This window comes from Corylus avellana, chromosome 7 (genome assembly GCF_965113065.1).
Source record: "Corylus avellana chromosome 7, dhCorAvel1.hap1.2, whole genome shotgun sequence".
Classification (NCBI taxonomy): domain Eukaryota; kingdom Viridiplantae; phylum Streptophyta; class Magnoliopsida; order Fagales; family Betulaceae; genus Corylus; species Corylus avellana.
The window spans coordinates 12,984,008-13,011,419 of NC_142496.1; the positions used below are offsets into that span (position 1 = coordinate 12,984,008).

General features: G+C 34.1%; 2 protein-coding genes across 4 annotated transcripts in view; both read left to right on the top strand.

The window, feature by feature from the left end:
- Positions 1 to 8,794: 8,794 nt before the first annotated feature.
- On the top strand, positions 8,795 to 12,940 carry LOC132174164 (tyrosyl-DNA phosphodiesterase 1-like). 3 transcript variants are annotated; one of them, XM_088518179.1, is made up of 9 exons: positions 8,795 to 8,938; positions 9,168 to 9,335; positions 9,586 to 9,646; positions 10,332 to 10,408; positions 10,516 to 10,773; positions 11,260 to 11,349; positions 11,502 to 11,636; positions 12,465 to 12,568; positions 12,889 to 12,940. In XM_088518179.1, exons 1-7 carry the CDS (start codon positions 8,810 to 8,812, stop codon positions 11,592 to 11,594), a joined length of 876 nt encoding a protein of 291 aa, XP_088374305.1. In that variant the 5' UTR covers positions 8,795 to 8,809; the 3' UTR covers positions 11,595 to 11,636; positions 12,465 to 12,568; positions 12,889 to 12,940. The 3 variants fall into 3 exon arrangements, with proteins under 3 accessions (XP_088374305.1, XP_088374304.1, XP_088374306.1); XM_088518178.1 differs by having other exon boundaries at positions 11,507 to 11,636; XM_088518180.1 differs by lacking the exons at positions 11,502 to 11,636; positions 12,465 to 12,568; positions 12,889 to 12,940 and having other exon boundaries at positions 10,516 to 10,841.
- Positions 12,941 to 12,956: 16 nt separating this feature from the next.
- LOC148584480 (phosphomannomutase-like) overlaps positions 12,957 to 27,412 on the top strand; it is a 48,814-nt gene continuing 34,358 nt past the window's right edge. The window contains exons 1-2 of the mRNA XM_088518181.1: positions 12,957 to 13,119; positions 13,356 to 13,436. Of these exons, the coding sequence (XP_088374307.1) occupies positions 13,102 to 13,119; positions 13,356 to 13,436 (99 nt within the window). The 5' untranslated portion in view covers positions 12,957 to 13,101. The remainder of the gene's footprint in view (positions 13,120 to 13,355; positions 13,437 to 27,412) is intronic.

Below are 27,412 nucleotides of genomic sequence, written 5' to 3' on the forward strand. Positions count from 1 at the left end.
AAATTAAGGAGATCGATATAATCCTCTGATTTTCAATTAATATTGTGCATATTATGGACAGTAATGGTGCCACATTCTTGAAAACAATGAAGAGAGAAAAAATTTTGGACCTTTTGTACGTCTCGGTGTTTGAGAGAAAAGGAATATATATTAATAGGACAGATAAACACTCTATATATCAATCATATTAAAAATAACATCTGCCTCTCATATGCTATTGTTATTTTTAATATGATTGATATATCCATGAGGTCTATACATGTACTAGCTGGCGTGGGTTCGAATCTTCGCAATAAAAAATTGCACATACACAAGCCTGATTAGTATTAGCCGCATTCGAAATCCACTAATGTCTTGATAAGGTTGAGTTAGCCTATAGCTCAATTGTTCTTGAGGAAATGCATGCAGTTTCAGCCCTCTAAGCCTCTCCTAAGCAAGCAATTTCCAGCAGGTAGTTTGATTGTAATACACTGGTAGAGATCCACAGTTGATCGCATTCCTCCTGACATTTTAATTAAGAAATAAATAAATAAAGAAGCCCACTTCTATTCAATATGTGAATTTTGACCTAATCCCTTAATTTGCTCAGTTCTCAATTTTCTCTCACAAAGTCATATTTAGTAAAATTGTGATAGTTAAGATAACTTTAATAAATATATTTTACTAGAATTATGTCGGGTTATAACCAATGGCTAAGGTTAATTTCTTGACCTATTAGTTTTGTTATTCACAAGCATGTAGACATATATGTATAGGCTCGCCTTGTGTGTATGCATATTGCTAAATTTGCCAACTCAAATTCAGTGATTATTAGTAATTTGTGTACCAATCTGACATACATGATTGATTTTAAATTTTAAATTTATAAAATAAAATATAGACAACGAAATAGATCATTTCCATTTCATTTAAACATGATGCCACTTAATTTAAAATTTTAAATGACGCGAGTCCATGTAAGTATACCATTAATTAGATGCAACAAAATAAATTACAGTCCATAAACAGCGTTATGGATGGAGTCAAGGGAGCATTAGAATGTGTTTTAAAATAGAATTTTGTTTAATAAGGATAGTTAGTTATCAATTAGGATTAAGACTAGCTAGTTTTATTTTCATATTAGCTAGTGTTGGGTTATGTTTTGGCTCATTCGGTTTGCATGTAAAGTTGGTGAAAATGAAGCATCTCAAAGTGTTCAGAAACAGACTCTAGAAGGCCATGTCCGGACCCCCAGAAGTCAGGTCCGAACCCAGTTTCAAGAGAATTCCTGTTGAAGGACCTATCCGGACCGCCAGAAGAAGGGTTCGGACACAGAAACCAGCAAGGCTATTCTAAAGAGCAGGTTTGGACCGCCAGAAGCAGGGTCCGGACCTGATTTCCAGAAACTATTATTTGATGGGGAGGTCCGGACCGCCAGAAGCTGGGTCCGGACCCCATTTCCAGAAAGCCTCAATCTTTATGAGATGTCCGGACACAAGTGTTGGAGGTCCGGACATCACTAGGTTACGCATATGTAACCCTAGCCATGTTCGGACCCCAGATTAGTCCTGTCAGGACATGGCTGTTTTATTTTGTTTTATTTTCTATTTAAACACGATTTTGCTACATTTATACGTACGTATTTTGGTGAGCAAAATCAAAGAGCTTAGAGAGAGATATTGTTTTAGCTTATTTGAGAAGGGATTAAATACCTGAAGCCAATCAGAGTTCCGGTGAAAGGAAATCGTATAGAAGAATTGTGCCAGATGTTCTGGAAATGGCTACTGCGGTAGAAGTCAAGTGGGTCGCTTGTCGTGTACAAGGAAGAGTAGATTGCAAAGGTTTTGTAATTCTTCTTGTATTCCTTATTCTTCTTATAATGGATTGATTTCCTAGGTTTGGCTGCCCCGGAGAGGTTTTTCATTTAGAGAGTTCTCTAAATGGTTTCTTCTTCGTAATCAAATATCTGTGTTTTTGTTTTTCATTACATATCTGAATTAGGTTGATTATTAATTGTTAGGTCAGATCTTATTCTGCTTAATATTTATGAATCACCTAGACATTTGAATAGGTGTTGTTTGGAATCGTTTTAGAATTTTCAGCTAGGTTTATCGGTAGTTGGGTATATATTTTATATATGATTTTATTGTATTTTTTTGTCTCCCTGCATATTAATTGGCCGGTCGATCTATCCTCAAACTTATCCAAACTGGGACTTTTTATGATATTTGGATCTAACCAAAAGAAGAGACAATAACGTACACCACTTTCTGGCTGTATGTATCCATGTGCACGTGCTTGGTTGGAGTATTATAATTAGTTAATCATCTTCAGCCTAATTAACTTGATGTAATCCAAACTAATTAATTAACAAAACGTGTCAATATTCATTAATAACTTTTTTTTTAAAAAAAAAACAAAACCCAACATCGATCGATCGTCCCAGTTTTGGGCTACACGAGATTGGAGTAATTATATTATAATGAAAAGCATCTTGATCAGCAAAACATGATGGAACCCAAAATAATAATAATGACTTAAAATTTGTTACCAATTTTTGGCTGTATGAATGTCATGTGGTTGGAGTATTATAATTATAATGAAAGTCAGCCGAATTAAGTTGATGGAATCTCCAAATGAATTAATAAAACGTGTCAATATTCATGAATTACTAATTAAAAATACCCTAACATGTAACTGCATGTCAACAATATGCAATCCACTGCCGACGACTTTCTCGTCATAATCTCGTTGATGCATATCTTGTTAGACGATTTTTTTTAAAAGTCAATAATAATAATCTCAAATTTAAGGGTGATTTTAAAATCTACATTATAGTTGGGAGGACAATATAATAATACTATAAAAGCACCTAACATTTTTTTTTTCTTTTAAAGGCTAAACCGGTTTTTCAAGACATAATTTTAAACACTAAACCCATCAGTTCTAAAGATTGAACCAATTTTTTAAGTAAAAACTGAGCATTAAATTAACTTAATTAAGGGCATTTAATTATATTTCACTAATTTTCGATTTCATTAAGTTCAAAAATTTAATATACAATATTATTTTTTGAATTTACAACTCTCCAAATCTATAGAAAGACAACATCTAAAAATTAAAAAACATAATACATTAACTACTCTTTTTTTAGTTGAATATTTCATATTCATTTATTAAAAAAGGATCAAGAGAATAAGCTCTTAAATCAAAGAGCATAAAGCCCTGATAAATCATAGCCAAAACTATGAGGTTACAACGCTACAGAGACAAACATAAAAATCATACAATCAAGTCATATCTATGACTTCAACATCCGCTAACCTATGTCCAAACTTCAGTTACGGAACAGACCTGCTCCAGAAAGTCTTAATCTAATACATAAGTAGCCCATATTCTCAACTTTTATTTTTCTGGCCATGAGAGCAAAACCCTCACACGGTCACACCCCCCCCTCCCCCCTCCCAAAGAAATAAAAAAAGGAAAAGAAAAAGAAAAGATATAACATTCCACTACAACAAAAAACGAATTTTATAAAAATAAAAATAACAGGAAGAAAAGGAGAAAAGGAGAAAATACTAACAAAGATTTTATAAAAATAACAGGAAGAAAATGAGAAAATACTAACAAAGATCATAATTTTGAAATGATTTGAAAATTATCGCACAATCCTGCAGGATTTTATAATAAACATCGGTGCCGTAGAAGTGATCGATCCCTCCTATGTCACACACTATTGCTATGTCGAGAAGGATTGGATTGGCTATGATGGTAAGAATAGCATCTTTGATAAGTCTAGATATGGCATGGAAAATAGATTGCTTGGTTACTTTGCATGGCATCATGTGGCCAACGACGACAATAATCACTACAAGAAACTGATTCATTAGGGGCGACTTATTAGGGGCGACTTTATAGTCGCCCCTAATACTCAACTATTAGGGGCGACTTTTAAAAGTCGCCCCTAATAGTCAATTATTAGCGTCCACATAAAAGTGGACGCTAATAATGGGTCGAAAGGTTGACTATTAGCGTCCACTTTACAGTGGACGCTAATAAGTCGACCCTAATATACACGCGGGAATTATTAAAGGGGCGCAAAAAATTTAAGGGGCCAAGAAAAAACTTTTAGCGTCCACAATAGTCGACCCTGATAGTACACCAATAGCGTCCACTTCAGTGGACGCTAAAAGCTTAAAAAAAAAAAACAAAAAAAAAAAAAAAAACAAATAAAAGATCAATAGGGTCGACTCTCAAAGTCGACCCTAATACTTAAGTATTAGGGTTGACACAGTCGACCCTAAAGGGTACGTAGAAAAAATTAAAAAAAAAAAAAAAATTAAAATTGATGAGCAATAGCGTCCACTAAAAGTGGACGCTAAAGATGCATCATTAGGGTCGACTTTGAAAGTCGACCCTAATGGGTAACTATTAGGGGCGACTTTATCGCCCCTAAAGAGTAGGTAAAAAACAATTAAAAAAAATAAAAAATTAAAATTGATGAGCAATAGCGTCCACTAAAAGTGGCCGCTAAAGATGCATCATTAGGGTCGACTTTGAAAGTCGACCCTAATGGGTAACTATTAGGGGCGACTTTATCGCCCCTAAAGAGTAGGTAAAAAACAATTAAAAAAAATAAAAAATTAAAATTGATGAGCAATAGCGTCCACTAAAAGTGGACGCTAAAGATGCATCATTAGGGTCGACTTTGAAAGTCGACCCTAATGGGTAACTATTAGGGGCGACTTTATCGCCCCTAAAGAGTAGGTAAAAAACAATTAAAAAAAATAAAAAATTAAAATTGATGAGCAATAGCGTCCACTAAAAGTGGACGCTAAAGATGCATCATTAGGGTCGACTTTGAAAGTCGACCCTAATGGGTAACTATTAGGGGCGACTTTATCGCCCCTAAAGAGTAGGTAAAAAACAATTAAAAAAAATAAAAAATTAAAATTGATGAGCAATAGCGTCCACTAAAAGTGGACGCTAAAGATGCATCATTAGGGTCGACTTTGAAAGTCGACCCTAATGGGTAACTATTAGGGGCGACTTTATCGCCCCTAAAGAGTAGGTAAAAAACAATTAAAAAAAATAAAAAATTAAAATTGATGAGCAATAGCGTCCACTAAAAGTGGACGCTAAAGATGCATCATTAGGGTCGACTTTGAAAGTCGACCCTAATGGGTAACTATTAGGGGCGACTTTATCGCCCCTAAAGAGTAGGTAAAAAACAATTAAAAAAAATAAAAAATTAAAATTGATGAGCAATAGCGTCCACTAAAAGTGGACGCTAAAGATGCATCATTAGGGTCGACTTTGAAAGTCGACCCTAATGGGTAACTATTAGGGGCGACTTTATCGCCCCTAAAGAGTAGGTAAAAAACAATTAAAAAAAATAAAAAATTAAAATTGATGAGCAATAGCGTCCACTAAAAGTGGACGCTAAAGATGCATCATTAGGGTCGACTTTGAAAGTCGACCCTAATGGGTAACTATTAGGGGCGACTTTATCGCCCCTAAAGAGTAGGTAAAAAACAATTAAAAAAAATAAAAAATTAAAATTGATGAGCAATAGCGTCCACTAAAAGTGGACGCTAAAGATGCATCATTAGGGTCGACTTTGAAAGTCGACCCTAATGGGTAACTATTAGGGGCGACTTTATCGCCCCTAAAGAGTAGGTAAAAAACAATTAAAAAAAATAAAAAATTAAAATTGATGAGCAATAGCGTCCACTAAAAGTGGACGCTAAAGATGCATCATTAGGGTCGACTTTGAAAGTCGACCCTAATGGGTAACTATTAGGGGCGACTTTATCGCCCCTAAAGAGTAGGTAAAAAACAATTAAAAAAAATAAAAAATTAAAATTGATGAGCAATAGCGTCCACTAAAAGTGGACGCTAAAGATGCATCATTAGGGTCGACTTTCAAAGTCGACCCTAATGGGTAACTATTAGGGGCGACTTTATCGCCCCTAAAGAGTAGGTAAAAAACAATTAAAAAAAATAAAAAATTAAAATTGATGAGCAATAGCGTCCACTAAAAGTGGCCGCTAAAGATGCATCATTAGGGTCGACTTTGAAAGTCGACCCTAATGGGTAACTATTAGGGGCGACTTTATCGCCCCTAAAGAGTAGGTAAAAAACAATTAAAAAAAATAAAAAATTAAAATTGATGAGCAATAGCGTCCACTAAAAGTGGACGCTAAAGATGCATCATTAGGGTCGACTTTGAAAGTCGACCCTAATGGGTAACTATTAGGGGCGACTTTATCGCCCCTAAAGAGTAGGTAAAAAACAATTAAAAAAAATAAAAAATTAAAATTGATGAGCAATAGCGTCCACTAAAAGTGGACGCTAAAGATGCATCATTAGGGTCGACTTTCAAAGTCGACCCTAATGGGTAACTATTAGGGGCGACTTTATCGCCCCTAAAGAGTAGGTAAAAAACAATTAAAAAAAATAAAAAATTAAAATTGATGAGCAATAGCGTCCACTAAAAGTGGACGCTAAAGATGCATCATTAGGGTCGACTTTCAAAGTCGACCCTAATGCGTAACTATTAGGGGCGACTTTATCGCCCCTAAAGAGTAGGTAAAAAAAAAAAAATAATAAAATAAAATTAAAAAAAAAAAAAAATTAAAATTGATGAGATGTGCTTGAATCTTCTGTTGCTGCGATCGATCGCACCCAAGGTGCGATCGATCGTAGTAACAGAACGTTCAAACCCAATATTCGAGTACTAAAATTGTTTATGCATCATTAGGGTCGACTTTGAAAGTCGACCCTAATGGGTAACTATTAGGGGCGACTTTATCGCCCCTAAAGAGTAGGTAAAAAACAATTAAAAAAAATTAAAAATTAAAATTGATGAGCAATAGCGTCCACTAAAAGTGGACGCTGAAGATCCATCATTAGGGTCGACTTTGAAAGTCGACCCTAATGCTTAACTATTAGGGGCGACTTTATCGCCCCTAAAGAGTAGGTAAAAAAAATTTAAAAAAAAATTTAAAATTAAAATTGATGAGCAATAGCAAAATAATAGTGTATATATATTATATGATGAATATATTGATACCTTATGGAAAGATTTTACACTGTTAAATATAACAAAATAAAATCTAAACCGTAAAATAATTCCTCTCAGTTGTAAGTGAAACAATTGAAATTGAAAGATTGATCGAATATCCGATCAATCATAATTAATTAGTTCGATTGATCGTGATAGGATCAAATGTTCGATCAAACATCCGATCGAACCTAATGAATTAGTTCGATTGATCGTGATAAGATCAAATGTTTGATCAAACATCCGATCGACCCTAATGAATTAGTTCGATTGATCATGATAGGATCAAATGTTTGATCAAACATCCGATCGAACCTAATGAATTAATTCGATTGATCGTGATAGGATCAAATGTGGGATTAAACATCCGATCGATCCTAATGAATTAGTTCGATTGATCGTGATAGCATCAAATGTTCGATCAAACATCCGATCGAACCTAATGAATTAGTTCGATTGATCGTGATAAGATCAAATGTTGGATCAAACATCCGATCGATCCTAATGAATTAGTTCGATTGATCGTGATAGCATCAAATGTTCGATCAAACATCCGATCGAACCTAATGAATTAGTTCGATTGATCGTGATAGGATCAAATGTTGGATCAAACATCCGATCGATCCTAATGAATTAGTTCGATTGATCGTGATAGGATCAAATGTTGGATCAAACATCCGATCGATCCTAATGAATTAGTTCGATTGATCGTGATAGCATCAAATGTTCGATCAAACATCCGATCGAACCTAATGAATTAGTTCGATTGATCGTGATAGAATCAAATGTTCGATCAAACATCCGATCGATCTTAATGAAGTAGTTCGATTGATCGTGATAGGATCAAGTGATCGATCAAACATTCGATCGATCCTAATTAATTAGTTTGATTGAGATTGATCTTAATGAATTAGTTCGATTGATCGTAATTTGATTAAATGATCGATCAAACATCCGATCGATCATAATGAATTAGTTCAATTGATCGTGATAGGATCAAATGATCAATCAAATGTTGGATTGAAAATCCGATCGATCAAACATCTAATCGATCCTAGTGAGTTAGTTCGATTGATTGTGATAAGATCAAACATCTGATCGAAAATCCAATCGATTCTAGTGAATTAGTTCGATTGATCGTAATATAATCAATTGATCGATCAAATATCCGATAGATCATAGTGAATTAATTATATTGACCATGATAAGATCAATTGATTGATCAGACTGGATACAATTGAAGGTTCAATCGAACATGTGCATCTTACATGTTCAATAAATACATGTAATTTTTATAGATTAGGTTAAAAAAAAAAAAAAATTTAACCCAGTTTGAAGAAAAACTTTGTCCATATATATATATATATATGTGTGTGTGTGAGAAAACTACAAAATGATGTATATATATTAACAAATAAAAAATAGAAAAATAGGAAACTTTACTAATTATGACCCAAAAAATTAATTTTTTTTTTTTCAATCAATTTTGACTTTAAAAAAAAAAAAACTAATATAATTGTTTTAATAAATTCAAATAAAAAAAATTAAAAAGTGGACAATCAGCGTCAACATTATAGGTTGACGCTAATAGTATGGTTATCAGCGTCGACTAAGTCGACGCTGATAAAAAAATATGTCAGTTTCGTACAAATTAGAAGGCGGGATCCATTGGCGCGGCGATGAAATTTTTGGAAATTTTTTTCTAACCCATTCTTCTCATGTTATCCCCTGCCTTCTGCAATTCTGCACAATGAAGATTGACAGATGAGACCGCGAGAGAGAGAAGGCCCAAATGTCATCGGCCGCAACAGTGTCCCTGCGACCGACAAGAGGCTCAGCCGCAAGCACCTCACTCTAACCGCTTCCGCCGATGGCTCGGTCAACTTGTTTGTGGTGACTCACTAATCCATTTACGTTTTGCTTGTAGAGAATTATATATGGGGTTTTGTTTCAATTGTTTGACTGATTTCTTAGAGTGGGAATTGTAGGAGGGTACGAATCCCATTGTGGTTAATTCCGGGAATAAAAGAAGGAAGCTTTGCTCTCGAAAAAGCGCTTCCATTGTTGACGGTACTATCATAGAGCTAATTCCGGGGCATCATTTTGTGTCTGAATTGTACAGGATGGGGTGGAAAAGAAGAGCCTGGGAAAAGGAGAGAGTAGTGAGAAGGCTATCCAACGTTTTCAGGTCCCTAATGATAAGTTACCTTGGACCTTTCGCCTTTTGCAAGTGAAAGGGCTGCCGGCTTGGGCGAACACCTCTTGTGTTTCTATAAGGGATGTGATTCAGGTAACAATATTGTAAAATCTGCAAAGGCGTTTTCTGCCTGCTTTAATCTGTAAACTTAGTATGTAGTTTTTTTTCAGTCGAGAGTTTTCTGATGTAAATTGATGGTGTTTGTATCACTTTCAAAGAAATAAAGGATTGCCTATAACACTATCATACAAATTGTAGGAGATATGGAGCCACAGAGTTGGCTGATTGTTAAATTGGTTATTTTTTTTTGTTTTGATTATTGAATCAGCTATTTCTTTGGTAGGGGGATGTTCTCATTGCTATCCTTTCAAATTACATGGTAGCTATTGATTGGTTGTTACCTGGTGAGTCCTGTTCACTTTGGTTCATCCTTGGTTTACTTTTGTTTCCTCTGTTTGAGATAGACTGTCAACATCTTAGACTAACAAATCCTGTTGAGAAGTAGTTATTTTGAATCCGTAAAATCAATGTAAATAATGCGTGCATGTGTGCACACACAAGCACTTCACCTATAATATCTGAAATCATTTTCCAATTCCCATGTCTAGGTTGCAATTTGAAAGAGCTGAAGATAAACTTATCTGCACATTGTTATTGTTTGTTTATATTACTCTTGAGTTAGGCATACAGATTGCTATAGTTATTTTTTTTTGGCCCTTGGTTACAGGGATAATACCTGGTAGTTTTATTCATGAGCAAGTGGTCTTTTTGCTAATGCTGTTTGTGGTTTTTTTTTTTTTGTAAATGGGTATTTGTTCTGCTTCTTTGGGTGGTTTTTCACTGCTCCTCAGATAGGTTTGCTACATGTGTTGCCTATATTACAAGTAATATTTGCACTTACATAATTTGTTCCTGTTATTGTTACGCTTCCACTGCATTTTTTACTCTCATTTGCTGTTTGTGTATTATTTTGTATCTAGATGCAGTTATGGGCTAATCTCATCAGCTATTTGATGATTGCATTTTTCTTGAATCCAATGCATACATTCCTTTATAAGTAATGCTTTCTTTTTCTTTTTCCTGTTGTAGCATGTCCAACACTTGCAAAAATCCCTCATGTGTTGGTCGTTCATGGGGAAGGTGATGGAACATTGGATCATATGAAGGTTTGCCCTTTTTTTTTTTTCTTCCAATTAAATGCTAACCTCTGCTATACATAAAGGTTTAGATTGGGGGAAACAGATGCTTACTTAGTAACTCTGATATTTTCTAGAGAAATAAGCCTGCAAACTGGATTCTGCACAAACCGCCCCTGCCTATTTCATTTGGGACACACCATTCGAAGGCCATGCTTCTTGTCTATCCTCGGGGAGTGAGGATTATTATACATACTGCAAATCTAATATATGTAGATTGGAACAATAAAAGCCAAGGATTGTGGATGCAAGATTTCCCCTGGAAAGATCAAAATAGTCCAAGCAAAGGATGTGCATTTGAAAATGACTTGATTGATTATCTGAGTGCCTTGAAGGTATTACATATAACATCTTATGTGGAAGATTGAGGCCTGAAGATATTATTTGGCTTTCTCGAGCACATGTAATATTTCTTCAGTCGATTGAGATGATATTTTCCTAGAAGTGATATCATGAATCTCTTTTTATTCCTTATTTTCTTAATTTGTTCCCTGCAAAGAAACTGATGCCTATATCATCGGCATTTTTAATCTAATTTTTGATAAGTCTCGATTTTTCTTCTTTATTTCTTTAACTTTCATGCTTTGTTGCTTCGGGGCATTTTATTTGTTTCTGATCTTTAGTTTATTCTCTTTCAAAAAATTGTTGCCCAACAAAGCCCTTGTCTAACCCATAGATTTGGAACGTAAGCTTGCCTGTGAAAGAGATTGTGGATGGATGGAACTTGACATTGATTTTGTTGCTTCAAATTTTATGTTCTCTTTGTAGTGCTGTTGTCCAGATTAAGCATATTAACCTTGTGTATTTTTTTCTTTTTACAGTGGCCTGAATTTTCTGTTAAATTGCCGGCCCTTGGAAACTTCAATATCAATCCAGCTTTCTTTAAGAAGTTTGATTATAGTGAGGCGGCGGTACATTTTCCATTCCCTTAATTTTCTTTTTTTACTTTTTCTTTCTAAAATGACATTTCATTTCTGTTGGGAGGATATACTGTTAAAGCAGTATCTGTCTGTGTGTAGCATGCCATTACATGAGGACATGAAACTACTTGCGTATTTTTCAGGTCAGATTGATTGCTTCTGTCCCTGGATATCATACGGGTACCAATATCAAAAAGTGGGGACATATGAAGCTACGAACTGTTCTCCAGGAGTGAAATTTTGATAAAGAGTTCAAAAAATCCCCACTTGTTTATCAGGTATAGTTAAAATTCTTCTTGATGGGCATAATGATCATGTGGCAGTTGATGGATTTTGATGCTAGGGTTTTCTGTTAGTAGGTGAAGAAATCAAATAACAGATTCTTCTAATTAATAAACTTTTCTTTTATTTGGTTTCTCTCTGTTTTATGCTGTTCTGGACCTAGTCTTTTCATTAATACTTTTCTGCTTAACTTTTTATGTGCATAAGTTTTGTAATGGATCTTTCCATAATGTTATGAAATGAAAGTGCTGATTGGTTTCTTGAATTTTATTGTAAAGCCAATAGCCAACAGACTCAAACACCTTATGAACAGCCATTGTAAAGCCAATAGCCAACAGACTCAACACCTTATGAACATAAGGCTTGACTGTAGATGAATTCTAAGAATAACTGGTCATTGAAGTTTTTGTAATATTATAATAGAAGCATCTTTGACTTACCAAAAAAATAATAGAAGCATCTTGGATGCTGACACATAAATTTGTTCTATGATTTGTTAAAATTTTCCAGATGTCTTAAAGCCAACTGTACAGTTCTTACTTCAAAGGCGAGTAAGAATTTTTGAAATGCATAAAAAGCCTATTAATCATGCCCATTTTCCAATGAGTTGGGACTAATCAAGTAATTTTGAACTCACGAAAGATGTGTCAAGTTGACTTAAGTTGACAATTTCTTCTCAAGAAAATAATTACAATGTAGAAATTGATTAACTCCAAATTTTTTCATGTAAATTTTAGAGTACGCATACCATATTAGATTCTTCTATTTGTCCATTTCTATACATTCTGAGTGAATTCTGTTTTTGTTCTTTCTTTCTTCCCCAGGGTTATGCAGCTGGAAATGCCATTCCAAGTCCACTAAAGAATGTGGAGAAAGAATTCTTGAAGAAGTACTGGGCAAAGTGGAAGGCAAGCCACACTGGTCGCTCGTATGTATATCTCATCACTAGAGAGAGTTTGTACCTTAAATGCTAATTAAGGTTGTATATTTCGATTGGAAGTCTAATATCAAATTTAGTCAGTTGCTGAACGAACTTGTTGGCTTCTTGTTATTTCATAACCATTTAGGCATTTAGTGAAAAAATGGTAACCAGAGAAACTAATAATTTTTTTTGGTATTTGTTATCTTAGATGTGTTGTACCTTCTGACTCAGAAATTCACAGTATTTAGTGTTCCTACTTTCTATTTTTTGTTTCTTTAATTATTTTTATTAATTATACTTAACAGTAATTCTTTTCAATATTCCAGTTGTGCAATGCCACATATAAAGACATTCGCACGGTATAATGATCAGAAATTCTCGTAAGAGTTCATATTATGCCTGTTGGTTGGGTCATTAAATTTTCATAGTTTAAGCATGGACCTTGAACTTTACTCTTCCCCAACAGTTGGTTCTTGCTGACCTCATCAAATCTTAGCAAAGCTGCCTGGGGAGCCCTCCAGAAAAATAATTCTCAGTTGATGATCCGTTCTTATGAGGTATGTATATCAATATTTGCACCAACTGAAAGATGAGAATTAAGTTACAAAATGCAAGTTAGATAATGAAGTTTGAAGAACATAGTTTAAAAACTAACCTCAGATCCGTAGACTGTTTTTCTTTGGATTAATGGTTATATAATTTGCCCCTTTGACATTATTGAGTCTTTTCCTTATTGCTCCAACTGAAGGATTGACATTGTATTTCTACCATTTTCTGTGTGTTCTTATTTCAGCTGGGAGTGCTATTTTTACCATCTTCTATTGAAAGACACGGTTCTGGATTTTCTTGTACAAATAATGGGGATGTCGTGGAGGTAATGACTATATCCTGGCTTGTGAGTTCTTTGATCATCTGAGCATTGAATTCATTGTCCGACATTTAGAGTGTTTTGTCATTTTTTTTCCGAATGAACTGAAAGTTAGTTCATTCGGCTACAATTTCTTTTACGCATACAGGGCAGCTGTGGGAGAATTGCCTAACCCAAAACACTTAGCTTAGGTTATTGGAATAAAAACGTATTACCTAAACAGAATGAGATAACCATAATCTATGATTAACTCTCCATATTCTTTTTATTGTCTTTTCTCAAGTAAGCTACCGAATTGAACAAGGATGAAAGTTGGAAAAGATATCCTTACCGCCAAACATGCACATCATTTTTCGGTTTAATGGATCTCTTAAACCACCATATAATGATTATAAAATAGAGCCCAAAATGGATTCTAAGGCAGCCAAGATAAATCTAAGTTCCACGAATATATGAATTTGTTTCCTGGTTTTGCGATCGATCGCACTTGGAGTGTGATCGATCGCAAAATATAAAAAACCTACTTGAAAACCTACTGGTACTGCGATCCATCGCACACGATTGTGCGATCTCCAGTGCGATCGATCTCAAAATGTAGAAAACTTACTGACGTTACGATCGATCGCACTTCAAGTGCGATCGATCGCAACGTCAGTAGGTTTTCTACATTTTGAGATCGATAACCTACTGACGTTGCGATCGATCGCACTCCAAGTGCGATCGATCGCAGATTTTTTTTTTTTTTTTTTTTTTTTTTTTGATTTTTTAGGACCATTAGGGTCGACTTTGTGGACCCTAATGGTTAACTATCAGCGTCCACTTTAATTTGGACGCTGATAGTCAATTTTTTTTTTCAATTTTTTTGGACCATTAGCGTCCACAAAAGTGGACGCTAATGGTTGACTATCAGCGTCGACTACTTCCATCATCTTTAGGGTCAAAACATTGCGCCTTTTAGAGTCGATAAAGTGGACGCTAAAAGTGATCATTAGGGTCAACTCTAAGTGGACGCTGATAGTTAATTTGCTTGAGAATTTTTTAGGACCATTAGGGTCGACAAAAGTCGACCCTAATGGTTAACTATCAGCGTCCACTTTGGTTTGGACGCTGATAGTTATTATTATTTTTTTTTTTAAAGGACCATTAGGGTCGACAAAGTGGACCCTAATGGTTAACTAAAAGTGGACGCTAATGCTTGACTATTAGGGTCGACTTTCGCTTCCGTTTACATCATCTTTAGGGTCAAAACATTGCGACTTTTAGGGGCGATAAAGTGGACGCTAAAAGTGATCATTAGGGTCGACTTTTAAGTGGACCCTGATAATCAGACATTTGATCATTAGGGTCGGACTATTAGCGTCGACACCTTTAGGGTCGAAAAGTCGACGCTGTTGGCAACAGCGTCCACTGTAGGATCTTTAGGGGCGACTTTGAGTCGCCCCTAAAGACCTAATTTCTTGTAGTGAATGCTTGGACTCTTTCAAACCAAGGTAATTTATTAATTACCTACTTTATAATTTTTTCAATATGCATATTTCTCTTTCGATTTCTACTCTTCAATCTATCATTAATTAACCATCCTATAAACCTAACTTCTTGTAATCTAGCTATATATGTACGTACGTGTATTAATTCATTTTTACTCTTTATATATTCTCGCAGCTTCCCTTGCATGGAACGATGAAGATGTCGCACGTGTTTAATTAGAAGCTAGCTTCTATATATTATCCAGATCAAATAAGGGCCAGTCATCGGTACTTGTGTGCGCATTGCAAGGCCAATTTATTATCAGTTGTGTTGTTTTGTTTCCTTGATACTGTTTGCCAGTATCCCAGCTAGCATGTTGTTTTTGTAATTTTATGTTATTTGGAATAAAAAGTCATTAATAACATATCTATCTATCTATCTATTATTATTATTATTATTATTATTATTTTCAGTTTGGAGGAAAACTCTATCATTTCTCATATGGCATTCATGCATTACAGCTTATGTTATATATAGTGGTACATCACTTAAAATTTAAATTATGTGACAACATATGTGCTAATTCATCACGTATTATTTAATTAATATTTTAACACTTGTCTTTAATAAGTAAGGCTCAAGGCATGAATGAAATATTTAATTAAAAAGAAAGGTAAACGATAGCTATTGTTGTACACATTAGGTAATCTGGGCCATTAAAAATTTTTAGAACATCTGAGCCGTTAAATATTTTAATAGCATGTGTGCTCACAATACAAAATTCTTTAATATATAGCATATTCAGTATATAGTAATATATATTATTAAAACTTTAAAAAAAAAATGCAAAATTTTTTTTTTAAAAAAAATGACCTATCTCATATATGATGATTCTATTATTTTCCCAGTAGCATGTAGCGGGATACTTATGACATGTTTCTATCTCATATATGATGATTTTAGGTTCAGTTCAAGGGGCGGATAATAGGGTAGTTGTAATTAACGGGAATCAGAACGACAATCAGCAAAAAAATTGGAGATTGATAATCATCATTTTGGTTATAATTAAGTACTGCTGCCGTTTTTCTTCTCCTTGTGTCAGTTATTTAAGGAAGAGAAAGCTAAAATCAAAAGGTAATTTCTTTTTTTTGCCTGTTATAATTAAGTAGAATTTGTTATTATTTACTGCTTATTTTACAAATAATAATAATAAAAAACTTTTTCTGTCTTTTCTTTCTCCCTTGTTGGTCTTCACATGGATGGCGGAGGCGGATCAAGAAGCAGATGGCAAAGTCAACAACAAAGCAGCTACAGGAAACTTCAATAGCAATGTACCTGATCTTCAAGTCTTTAATTAGTTATGCTGATAATATTGATGAAGATGAAGAAATTCATAATGAAATAATAAATTGTGGAATAATAAAATAAGATACAAAATTTTTAGGTGGTTTGGTTTATGATTTACATCTACAGATAAAGCTCTAAGAGTTACATTATACTTTTCTTCAATGAATCATTCTACAATACAAATGGTCCCTATTTATAGGGACAAAATGGTATGATTGATAAAATCAAATCAGACATATTTAATTTTGATTTAAAATCTTAAATGACGTGAGACACCATGTACGTAAACCATTAGATGCAACAAAATAAATTACCATCTATAAAATAACTAATAACCGCCTAGGCGGTTGCGGTTATTAAAAACCAATAACCGCTCAAGTCGGTTGCAGTTATTGGTTATAACCAACAACCGACGGTTATAACCATTTGAACACCCCTATTTAAATGTTTATCTTGAGAAAGCCCAAAAAAAATCCCAAAAAACCTAATTTAAAAAAAACGGTTATCGCGGGTAGTTACATGTTTTACTAACTCCTTACTGACAGTTAGTAGCTAACCACTAGGCCGTTAAGGTTGCGGTTAATAAAATTTATTAACCGCTAAGGCGGTTACGGTTAGTGATTTTTGTCAATAACCGCTAATTCTAACCTTATTGACACCCCCACTTACTTGGGCGGTGGATATTTCTTCTCATTAATTAAATTGAACTGATCTAAACCGGGATTTTGAATGATATAATTTTGATCTAACAAAGGGAAGAGACTACGTACACCACTTAATTTCCGGCAATATGCATGTGCATGTGCGTGTGGTAGGAGTATTAATTATAGTTAGTTAATTAATTAGTTAGTCATCCTGATCAGCAAAACCTGATGGAATCCAAACGAATAACGCGCGTGTCAAAATTCATTAATTACTCTTCATTTTTTTTTTTTTTTGGTGGATGTGCATATATGCATGTGGGTGGATGGAGCTTTATTTATAGTCAACCATCTTCAGCCAAATTAATAATTACTTGATATATGGAATCCTAATCCAAATTAATTGATAAAGTACTTGTCAAAATTGATTAAGTAGTTAATTAAAAGTACCCAGCATGCATTGCATGCATCGATCATTGTACTGCGTACTTAAGCTGTATGCATGTGCACGTGGTTGGAGTATTATAATTAGTTAATCATCTTCATGCTGCCCAATTAACTTGATCTAATCCAAACTAATTAACAAAACGTGTCAATATTCATTAGTAACTTCAAAAATAAATAAATAAATAAACCAACATCTATGGTCCCAGTTTTGGGTTATACGAGGATGGAGTAATTATATTATAATGAAAAGCATCTTGATCAGCAAATCATAATGGAACCCAAAATAATAATAATGACTTAAAATATGGTACCAATTTTTGGCTGTATGTATATGTGCATGTGGTTGGAGTATTATATCTATTTATATATATAGTTAATTAGTCAGCTTGATATCAGCAAAACCTGATGGAATTCAAAATGAAAAACGCGCGTCATAATTCATTAATTACTTAAAACTAAGATGGTGTTGGTACCAGAACTATTAATTTTTATAGTCAACCCAAATTAATTAATAAAGTATATGTATACGTGTCAAAATTGATTAAGTAGTTAGTTAAAAATACCCAACATGCATCGATCATCATACTACTTTGTGGCTATATGTGCATGTTGTTGGATGGATGGAGTATTATTTATTTACAATTAATTAATCAATCATCTTGATCACCCAGCCCAAATAAGTTGATGTTATCCAAAATAATCAAGAACGTGTCAATATTCAATATATGTATTATATATATTTGGCTGCGTGTACACATGTCATCAGTGCATGTGGTTGGATGGAGATTTCAAAAAATTCATTTCACTTCAAATCAATATGGATCATATTATCATCAATATTTCGTTTTTCTTCATGTAACGGTTTTGATGGTGGTACGGCACTTAAAATTTAAATAATATTTTAACATTTTTTCTTAATAAATAAGGTTCAAGACATGAATCAAATATTTAATTGAAAAGAGAGAGGTAAATGGAAGCGTTAGTACTGAGCTAGCTAGCTGACTTAATTATACAATGAGCCAAATTAATTTGAATCCGTATAAACTCATTGGAATCAATATAGAGATGGACTTATTTATCTTTGATTGCCATGTTGCATATAGAGATGGACTTAATTATTGGAATATATATATATATATATATTTTGTGTGTGTGTGTGTGTGTGAGAGGTCGAAATTCACAACGTACGGGACCACGTTTTGGCTGTATATGCGCGTGGTTGGAGTATTACAATTAATCATCTTGATCAGCAAAACTTGAAGGAATCCAAATTAATAATAACATCGTGACAGTATCCATTAATAATTACTTAAAAAAAAAAAAAAAAAATCAAGAATTCCCAATTGAACCCAATTAATGGAATCCGTATAAACTTATTGGAATTAATATAGAGATATCTTGACTTAATGATCTTTGGTATATTGAATGACTTAATAGAATATAGTTTTTTTGTGTGTGTGTGTGTGGGAGAGTTGTGGGAGATTAAGATTAAGATTAATTAGATGTTTTAAAATGAATTACGTTGGTCATTAATTCGGTGGGTATTTTCTATCTCCTTGCAGGCCTGCAGCTTAAGTAGTAGTGCCCCGCCGGTCGATCTTATCTCATTCAATTGAGAATAGTTAATATATATTATAATTAGATAATTTCTAGGTGTATGCATATATCTGCACGTGCATGGTTAGAGTAAAATTATAATAAGTTAATGATGTTGATGAGAAAATTAATTAAATAAACTAATATTCAGTAATCATCTTGATGGATGAGCCGAATTAATAAATAAATCCAAATTAAGTTGATGGAATCCAAATTAATAAATAATTAAGAAACGTGGGAATCATGCATGGACTTCTTCTATTAAAAAAAGCCTTTTTGCATAAAAATATTAGTATAAATAGCATGAAGGTGCAATGGACAAAAATCACTGGAGCAAGCCAATTTCATCTTCTCTCTCAAATACCTATTTGCCCATCATTCATCAAGATCAAGATGACTAGCAGCACTGCTGTGAATGCCGGATACTGGTACTGCAAGGGTGACTTGCAGCCGGAGAACATAGATTCCAGCATTTTCACCCATCTTTTTGCTGCCTTTGCCGATGTCGACCCTGGCACCTTCAACCCCAGGTTTCCTCCCGGGTATGAGACTCAGTTTCAATCCTTCGCAAAAACTGTGAAGAGCATCAACTCTGATGTTAAAGCCATTTTATCCATCGGTGGAGACACTGCTCCTTCCATTTTTGCCACAATCGCTAGCGATTCTAATTACCGTAAAACATTCATAGATTCCTCCATTGATGTAGCCAGGGATTTCAATTACGATGGCCTTAGCCTCAACTGGCAGTATCCTGATCAAACGACCAACCTTGCCACACTCCTCACAGAGTGGCGAGCTGCCGTGGACAAAGAGGCTGCAGCTCAGATGACTAGCAATGCCAAGCTGCTTCTAACCGCAGCCGTCTCTGAGTCCCCACAGCATTATCCCATTCAGGCTATCGTAAATTCCTTGGACTGGATCAACGTAGTGGCCTATGACTTGAAGACCCCTCTCCCTCTTTCCTCACCCAATTTCACTGTACCGCCTGCTCCATTTTTCAATCCAAGAGGCTCTAATCTAGTTCTTAGCGTCGACGTCGTTGTCAATGTTTGGATCTATGAAGGCGTGCCGGCCAACAAATTAGTCCTCGGCCTTCCATTTCATGGCCGCAGTTGGCTTCTGCAAAATGCTGCTAACCATGAAATATTATCACCGGCTAATGGAGCTGCGACTGAAGTCGTAAGTGACCCCGTATCTTATCGACAAATCCAGGAACTTATTAAAGACAAACGTGGCGTAGAAGTGATCGATCACAACTATGTCGCACAGTATTGGTATGTTGGAACAACGTGGATTGGTTATGATGGTAAGGCTATCATCTGTTCTAAGGTTACACATGCCAAGCAAAATGAATTGCTTGGTTACTTTGCATGGCATGTGGACAGCGACGACTCTGACTGGGCTCTTTCAAAGCAAGGTAATTATATTATTACTATATATATATATATATATATATACTTCTCTTTGGATTTCTACTCTTCCATATATATCCTGCAGCCTATATATATATAAAGCTAATTTTTACTCTTAATATGTATATATTGTCACAGCTTTCCAAGCATGGAATGGAACAAATTAATGAGGCCAATCATCAGATCGATGTCCAACGTACGTGTTTAATTACAAGCTAGCTTCTCTATCTATATTTTCCACAAATAAGGCCAATCATCATCAGTACTTGTGTACCGGCGTTGTGAGGCCAATTATCAGTTGTGTTGTTTTCTTTCCTGGCCTCATACATACTGTTTGGCATTGGCGGTATCCTTAATTAATTAATTTGTACTGTTTCTTTCTGTAATCTGTGCATCCCTTCTTTTATAATAAAATGCCATTATTCCATCACATTTGTTGTTTTTTCTTAATTAAAATCCATTTTCGTACTTGAAACAGTCAATAAATTATTATGAACCTTTTTAATTTATGCCTAATATACACTTAATAATATTACGCTTAAGAAAGAGAAAGAGAGAGAAAATAAATATATATATATATATTGAAAGAGATGGATTATCCAAATTAATGGTTCTTAATTAATTTGCAACTAACAATTCTAATGGCAGTAGTTAGTCATTGGAGAGAAGTAAGAACTATAAACCTGGAGCCAATAAATATAAAATATATGGAGGAGGACAAAGGAGATATAATCCTCTCATTGTCAATTAATGTTGTGCATATATATATGGACAGTGTAATGGTGCCACATCCTTGAAAGCAATGAAGAGAGAAAAAATTTTGGACCTAATTGTATCTCCGTGTTTGAGAGAAAATGAATATTAATAGGAGACAAAGAGTCAATGGTATAAGGACTCTATATATCAATCATATTAAAAATAGCATGTGCCTCTCACATTTTAAAAGAAAATATGTTAGTTTGTTTCAGTTTATCAAGAATTCCCAATTGAGCCCGGCCTAGTGATTTTGGTATGGTTAAAAGTGAAGCAAATGCAAACCAAATTGTTGGGGTGCCCATAGTAAGTAATTTAAAGATTGAAGTTTAGTAATTTAATCATTCTAATCAAATAATTAATAGTTATATCTACAATCAATAATTAATATTGCATGTAGTGGTTATGTACGTTCGTCCAATCAGGCAAAGGCATGGAGTTTATGGATCCATCTCTGGATGATACACTTTCATTTTCTTAGAGCACCGCGTCGGTACGTCAGGTCTAGCAAACGAGGTTTGGGGTCTACTAAAACATACCTCATTTGTATCTACTATGGATGAGCTACTCAGTGGGTCTTCTTAGAACTTCTAGTCCGTACGCACTATCGGACAAGCTTCTTGGTGGGAATTCACACTAATTCTCCTCGTCGGTACGCGCTAGTAGACAAGCTTCCTAGTGGGACTCCATACCATTACTTGTCTGTACACACTTCAGATGAGATAGCGGCCGGAGGAGCTTTTTGGTGACTCACAACACTCCTCATCCATACCATGCACCACAGACAAGGCAGCCTCACTATCTTCAAAGTTTCCAGAATTTCAAGAATTTGTCAAGAATACAAATCATATTGCGCTACATATTTTGAACATCAAATTTAGCCAAACTCAAAATTTTGAAGAAAAAAGAAGCTGTGCGACGCCTTCTATTTCTCTATTTCACTCCTTACCACAACACACTTACGTAAGAACAAAAGTCTCTCTTTATATGTGGGTGGTCGATGCAAAACAATATTTCCTCTCCTACTTTGAGAAGGGGATTCGAAGATAGATAAGAGACAAAGTTCTCATAGTGCCCACACACTCAATTGATAGGTGAAAAGTCACCCACGTCAACACATTTTTATCTCACAACTATCCTACAATGCTAATGTGACAATCCTAACCAATTTTTAATTTTTGTTTTTTAACAAAGGCTAATCAAGGATTGCAATATCGAGACCCAATCCAAGGCTATAAAATTCCACACTCAAAACTTGCCCAACGTTGGTTGGGCTCGACCATATGTTGGGCTAACACATGGAATGGATTCCCCAAGAGCATTAATTCACATTGGTTTATGCATATTTTTATGGAACATGGTTAATTAAAAGTCACTTTATCTAGTTTAGCTAATGAGTTTTAAAAGATATAATATATTTTTTTTATCTATATTATTTAAATATTATTTCTTTATTTTTCTTAAAGATCATTTTTTTCAACTTTTAAGAAAAAAGAGATGTGAAGAGATCGAGAAACAGTAGGAGAATATTTTGGGAAAAGAGAGATGGAGAGAGAGAGAGAGAAATAATATATTAATGGGATGGATATGTGAACAGTGCTGCTACATGTAACGGTGCACTGTTCACAAATGCAAAAAAAATGTACTTTGCATTTAAAATGCATAATCCGATTCGTATGGTTTTTTAGTATTGTGCTTATCTATTTTAGTTAAAAGTAAGAAATGTCTAAGCGAATGTGAATTTTCTAAATAAATGCAAAAAAGAGATTTCAAAAAATCAATTTCCCTAGAAATGAATATGAACCATTTTGAACGATGTAGATAGTGGTGCTAACAGTGTAGATAGGGGTGCATCATTCAAAATTTAAATGATGTGACAACATATTAATTATTATAAAATTAATATGTTGACACTCTCGGCGCCGTAATAAATAAAGCTCAAGACATGTATGAAATATTTAATTAAAAAGGAAGGTGAATGATGGAGATAACTTTCGAAGTACTTGATCTCGGCTCTGATACCATGTTAATTAAATTGTCACGTATTTCAACATAAAAACCTTAAGCAGATAGGAAGATGTGTGTAACACATATACACCACTCAAATCTAATATTGACAGTAAAATGGTTTATTTCCATTTCAATAGCTTGAAATAATGGAGATGATCCAATTCTATAGAAAACAATTGGTCCCTGTAGTTTTTGATATGATTTGACAGTAAATTCTTAACTCAAAGATAGGACTTCCAACGGACAAGAAAATTTTATTTTATTATTATTTTTTTTCTGAATAAAAAAATATTGAACCCGGAGTTCCTTGCATCCTTAATGAATTCCAAAGAAAACCTTTAATTAAAGAACTGAAGTATATAATTCATATGTTATTTCAATTAAGAAAATAAATACCAGAAACACATGATCAAAAAAGAACCAAATGGCCTCAATTTTGGAGGGTCTACACTACACAATATGGTCGAAATTGGCAGATTATAAAGAGCCTTTTATGTCAAAATTACTTCATGCCAACAACGTCTAATGTCATCGCTAATGTGCCTATCATATTGTAACATATAAAATAGGCCTGACTCAAAGTTATTGATGATTATTTGTCTATTATTCCTATAAACATGATAGATTCTAAACTTTAAATCTATATAATATTTAAATTTGAACAATAAAATAAATACTCTTCATTTCATTTAAATATAGTATAGTGCCATATCATTGAAAATTTTAAATGATGCGGCACCATGCACACTATTAGATGTATCAAAATAGTTTCCAAGAAGTATCTCAATCGGCTAGGACCACCCCTAATAATGAAGCGGAAGTCAGTAGTTCGAATCTCCCTCCCCCCTCTTGTGTGGACATGTAAAAAAAAAAAAAATAATAATAAAATAAAGAAGAAAGATGTATCAAAATAAAAACAGGAGTATGGAATATATAGATCTTCTCGATCTATTCCACTTGAAAAAGAGAGGAAGTACCCCCATATGATAGATTTTGTCAATTTAATTAAGACCATTTTCATTAGCTAGCCTAGCCTTGTTGCAAAAATGGGCAAAACAGTACGTACCCCATCATATGGCTGCTAGCCTCATTTTAGCTAAAAGAAATTGCTAGATGCAACCCTACTCGTCAAATTTCATGAGCATGGCTCAAAAATGAATTTAAAAATCAATATGATTCTCCCTTCCCCTTCCTAACAAAGTGTGTAATTTGAAGAAAACTCAAAACCACTCAATTGGAGGATCCAATTAAGCGGTACGTACGTAGAGGTTTGAACCCCCACTAAAAGGATTCTCTGTGCAGCTTAATTATTGGGCAGTGGATCTAATTTCCTGAGCATGAATTAACAAATTGAACTTACAAAATAATAATAATAATAATAATAATAATAATAATAAATTGAACTGATCCAAACCGAAATTTTGTATGATAGATATAATTTGGATGTAACACTTAATAAATTTATTTGTGGCAGTATGTAAATGTGCATGTGGTTGGAGTATTATACATAATCAATTAATTAGTCATGTTGATATCAGCAACACTTGTCATGGAATCCATTCATTAATTACTTAAAACTTGAATATGTAGGTAAAATAAATTAAGGTCCATGAAATAGTGATATGGATGGCCGGGAGTTAAAAGAGGAGATTAGAATGAGTCAAAGTAGAATTGTATTTAATAGGGATTATTAGTTGTGAATTAGGAGGATTAAGATTAGATGTTTTAAAATTAATTAAGTACTGCCCGGTGGATCTTATCTCATTCAATTGAAAATAGTTAATATATATTATAATTAATTAGTTAATTTCTGGGTGTATGCATATGCATGTGGTTGGAGTAATATTATAATTAGTTAATCATCATCCTGATGAGAAAATTAATTAAACTTGACGGAATCCACGTGTCAATATTCATTAATTAATTACATAAAAATAAATTAATATTCTGCAATCATCTTGATGGATGAGCCGAATTAGTAAATAAATTAAGTTGATGGATTAATCCAAATTAATAAATTAAGAAACGTGGGAATCATGAATGAGTTTCTTCTATGAAATAAAGCCTTTTTGAGAGTTAATTAGATCGAGATAGCCCACATGCACATAAAAATATTAGTATAAATAGCATGAAGGTGCGAGCCAATTTCTTCTTCTCCCTTAAATACGGATTAAGATCTCCTCCAATTACTCAAAATTGAAGAATTTCATATTACGAAATCGTGGCCCTTCATTTTAAATCTAATGGTTTATAAAATCATTCAAACCTCGGTAAAACAAAAATTAGCTTAAAATCAAAATTTAATGTCTCGGTTATACAAAAACAGTTGACATTTTATACACCATTGAATTTAAAATAAACAGCCATGATTTTGTAACATAAGATTCTCAAATTTTAAGTAATTGAAAGGGATCTCAATCTCTCAACTACCTACTACTTACCCCTCATATATTTGGTTTATCGGTACGTAGTTGGGTATATATTTTATTTCTGATTTTATTGTATTTTTTGTCTCCCTAGCCTGCTTATTTAATTGGCCGGTCGATCTATCCTCATTCAATTGATCGAACTATCCAAATCGGGTCTTTTTATGATAATTGGATCTAACCAAAAGAAGACACAATGACGTACACCACTTTCTGGCTGTATGCATGTATGCATGTGCACGTGGTTGGCCGGTTGGAGTATTATAATTAGTTAATCATCTTCAGCCAATCTGACACACATGATTGATTTTAAATTTTAAATTTATAAAATAAAATATGTTACATGTTAATTGTTTCTCTCTGGAAGAAAGCAGGCCAACTTGCGGCTTTTGTTTGATCGCCATTTCCTGGCGGCCGGGATGTGTTTGGTGCTTGCGGTTTGCAAATAATCAAGGCAATCTTGGCCGGTTGTGTTAATTTTAAAGTGGAATAGAAATGGTACTTGACTTACGGGAAAAGGTTAACTTAGTATCTCTTATTGGTTTCATTAGCCTAAACTAACGGAATGCCATGTGTCACCACATTCAAATTTCACGTGTCCTAAAAAAAATAATAAAAAAAGTAAACCTTAAAAAACACAAAAATTTGAAAAGCCACCCTATTTTGACCAATGAGGGTAAAATTCATACGGAGTTAAGGGCTTGAACAAAACATACGGAGGATGATGAGTTCTTTTCCAGATTGTGGTATTTTTATGGTTTTTGTTATTAGCAGGGTTTTATTATAATTATTTTCAGAGTTGTATTGAGCTTTAAACCCTGAGGTCACCTCATTTTTGTTATTAGGGTTTAAATTTATGGGGTGGCTGACCACCTCATTTTGGCCATTTTCAGAGTTGTATTGGGGTGACTGGCGGCCACATTGAAATTCATGCCGATTTTAATTCGAATTTGTTCTAGGTTTAGGGTTTGAGGGCATATAAATACATGTTTTATAGACCCTATAATGTTGCTTTTGATATTTTTTCAGTTTTCATCGATAAGAATACTTAGAGTTGAGTTTCCTCATCTTTTTTCTTCAAACCCTAGATAGAGTCTAGCGTTTTGCGAATAATTCTTAGATCTTTAATAGACTCAAGATCTAAAATTATTTATCATTTTTTATTTTTTTATTTTTTCTTTGCATCCCACTAAGTCAAGATGCATCACTTATCTCATTCGCTCGCTCGAGTCCTCCGACATTGTGAATTTCTGCTATAACAAAACATGATGCATCGTTATATGCAGTACTAGCTAGAGAACTCTTTGAGTGACGCATAAGTTCCTAATTGGGAGCAACTAGCTAAGAGGTCATCAAAAACCCTAATCTTACACATTACGGTCATTGGCGAACGTTCGGCCAGAGAATGGACAACTTGTCGTCCAGAGACCAAAATGCAAAATGGACTTCTATCTATAAACCATGGCGTGGTAAACCTCATCCTAGGATCCTAATAGGCACATGCAACGTAACAAATCATGAAAACATGCAAGCTTAAGAAATCAAAGGGAGTGTTTAATGCATTTTGAAAATCTTTTGTCTCTCTCACTTTAAGGAAATATGTATATAAGCTTATCAAGACATCTTTAAAACTTGAAATGAGCATAAAAAATCACATGAATAACATAAAGGCTACGTGAATGGACAAGAGGTTAGATTTGAAGATGGCAAATCATTTGAGGGACGTGTTTTATTTAAAAACGTACGTTTGTTTTATGTAAGTCATGCCCATAAAAGTTGGAAATTTGTCGGGGCATTACATGGTGTCCTGGGGGTCATCCACCGTGAGCTTCTCCTTGTTGAAACACTGCATCATGTAGTAGTCCTTAATGTACGTACGTATG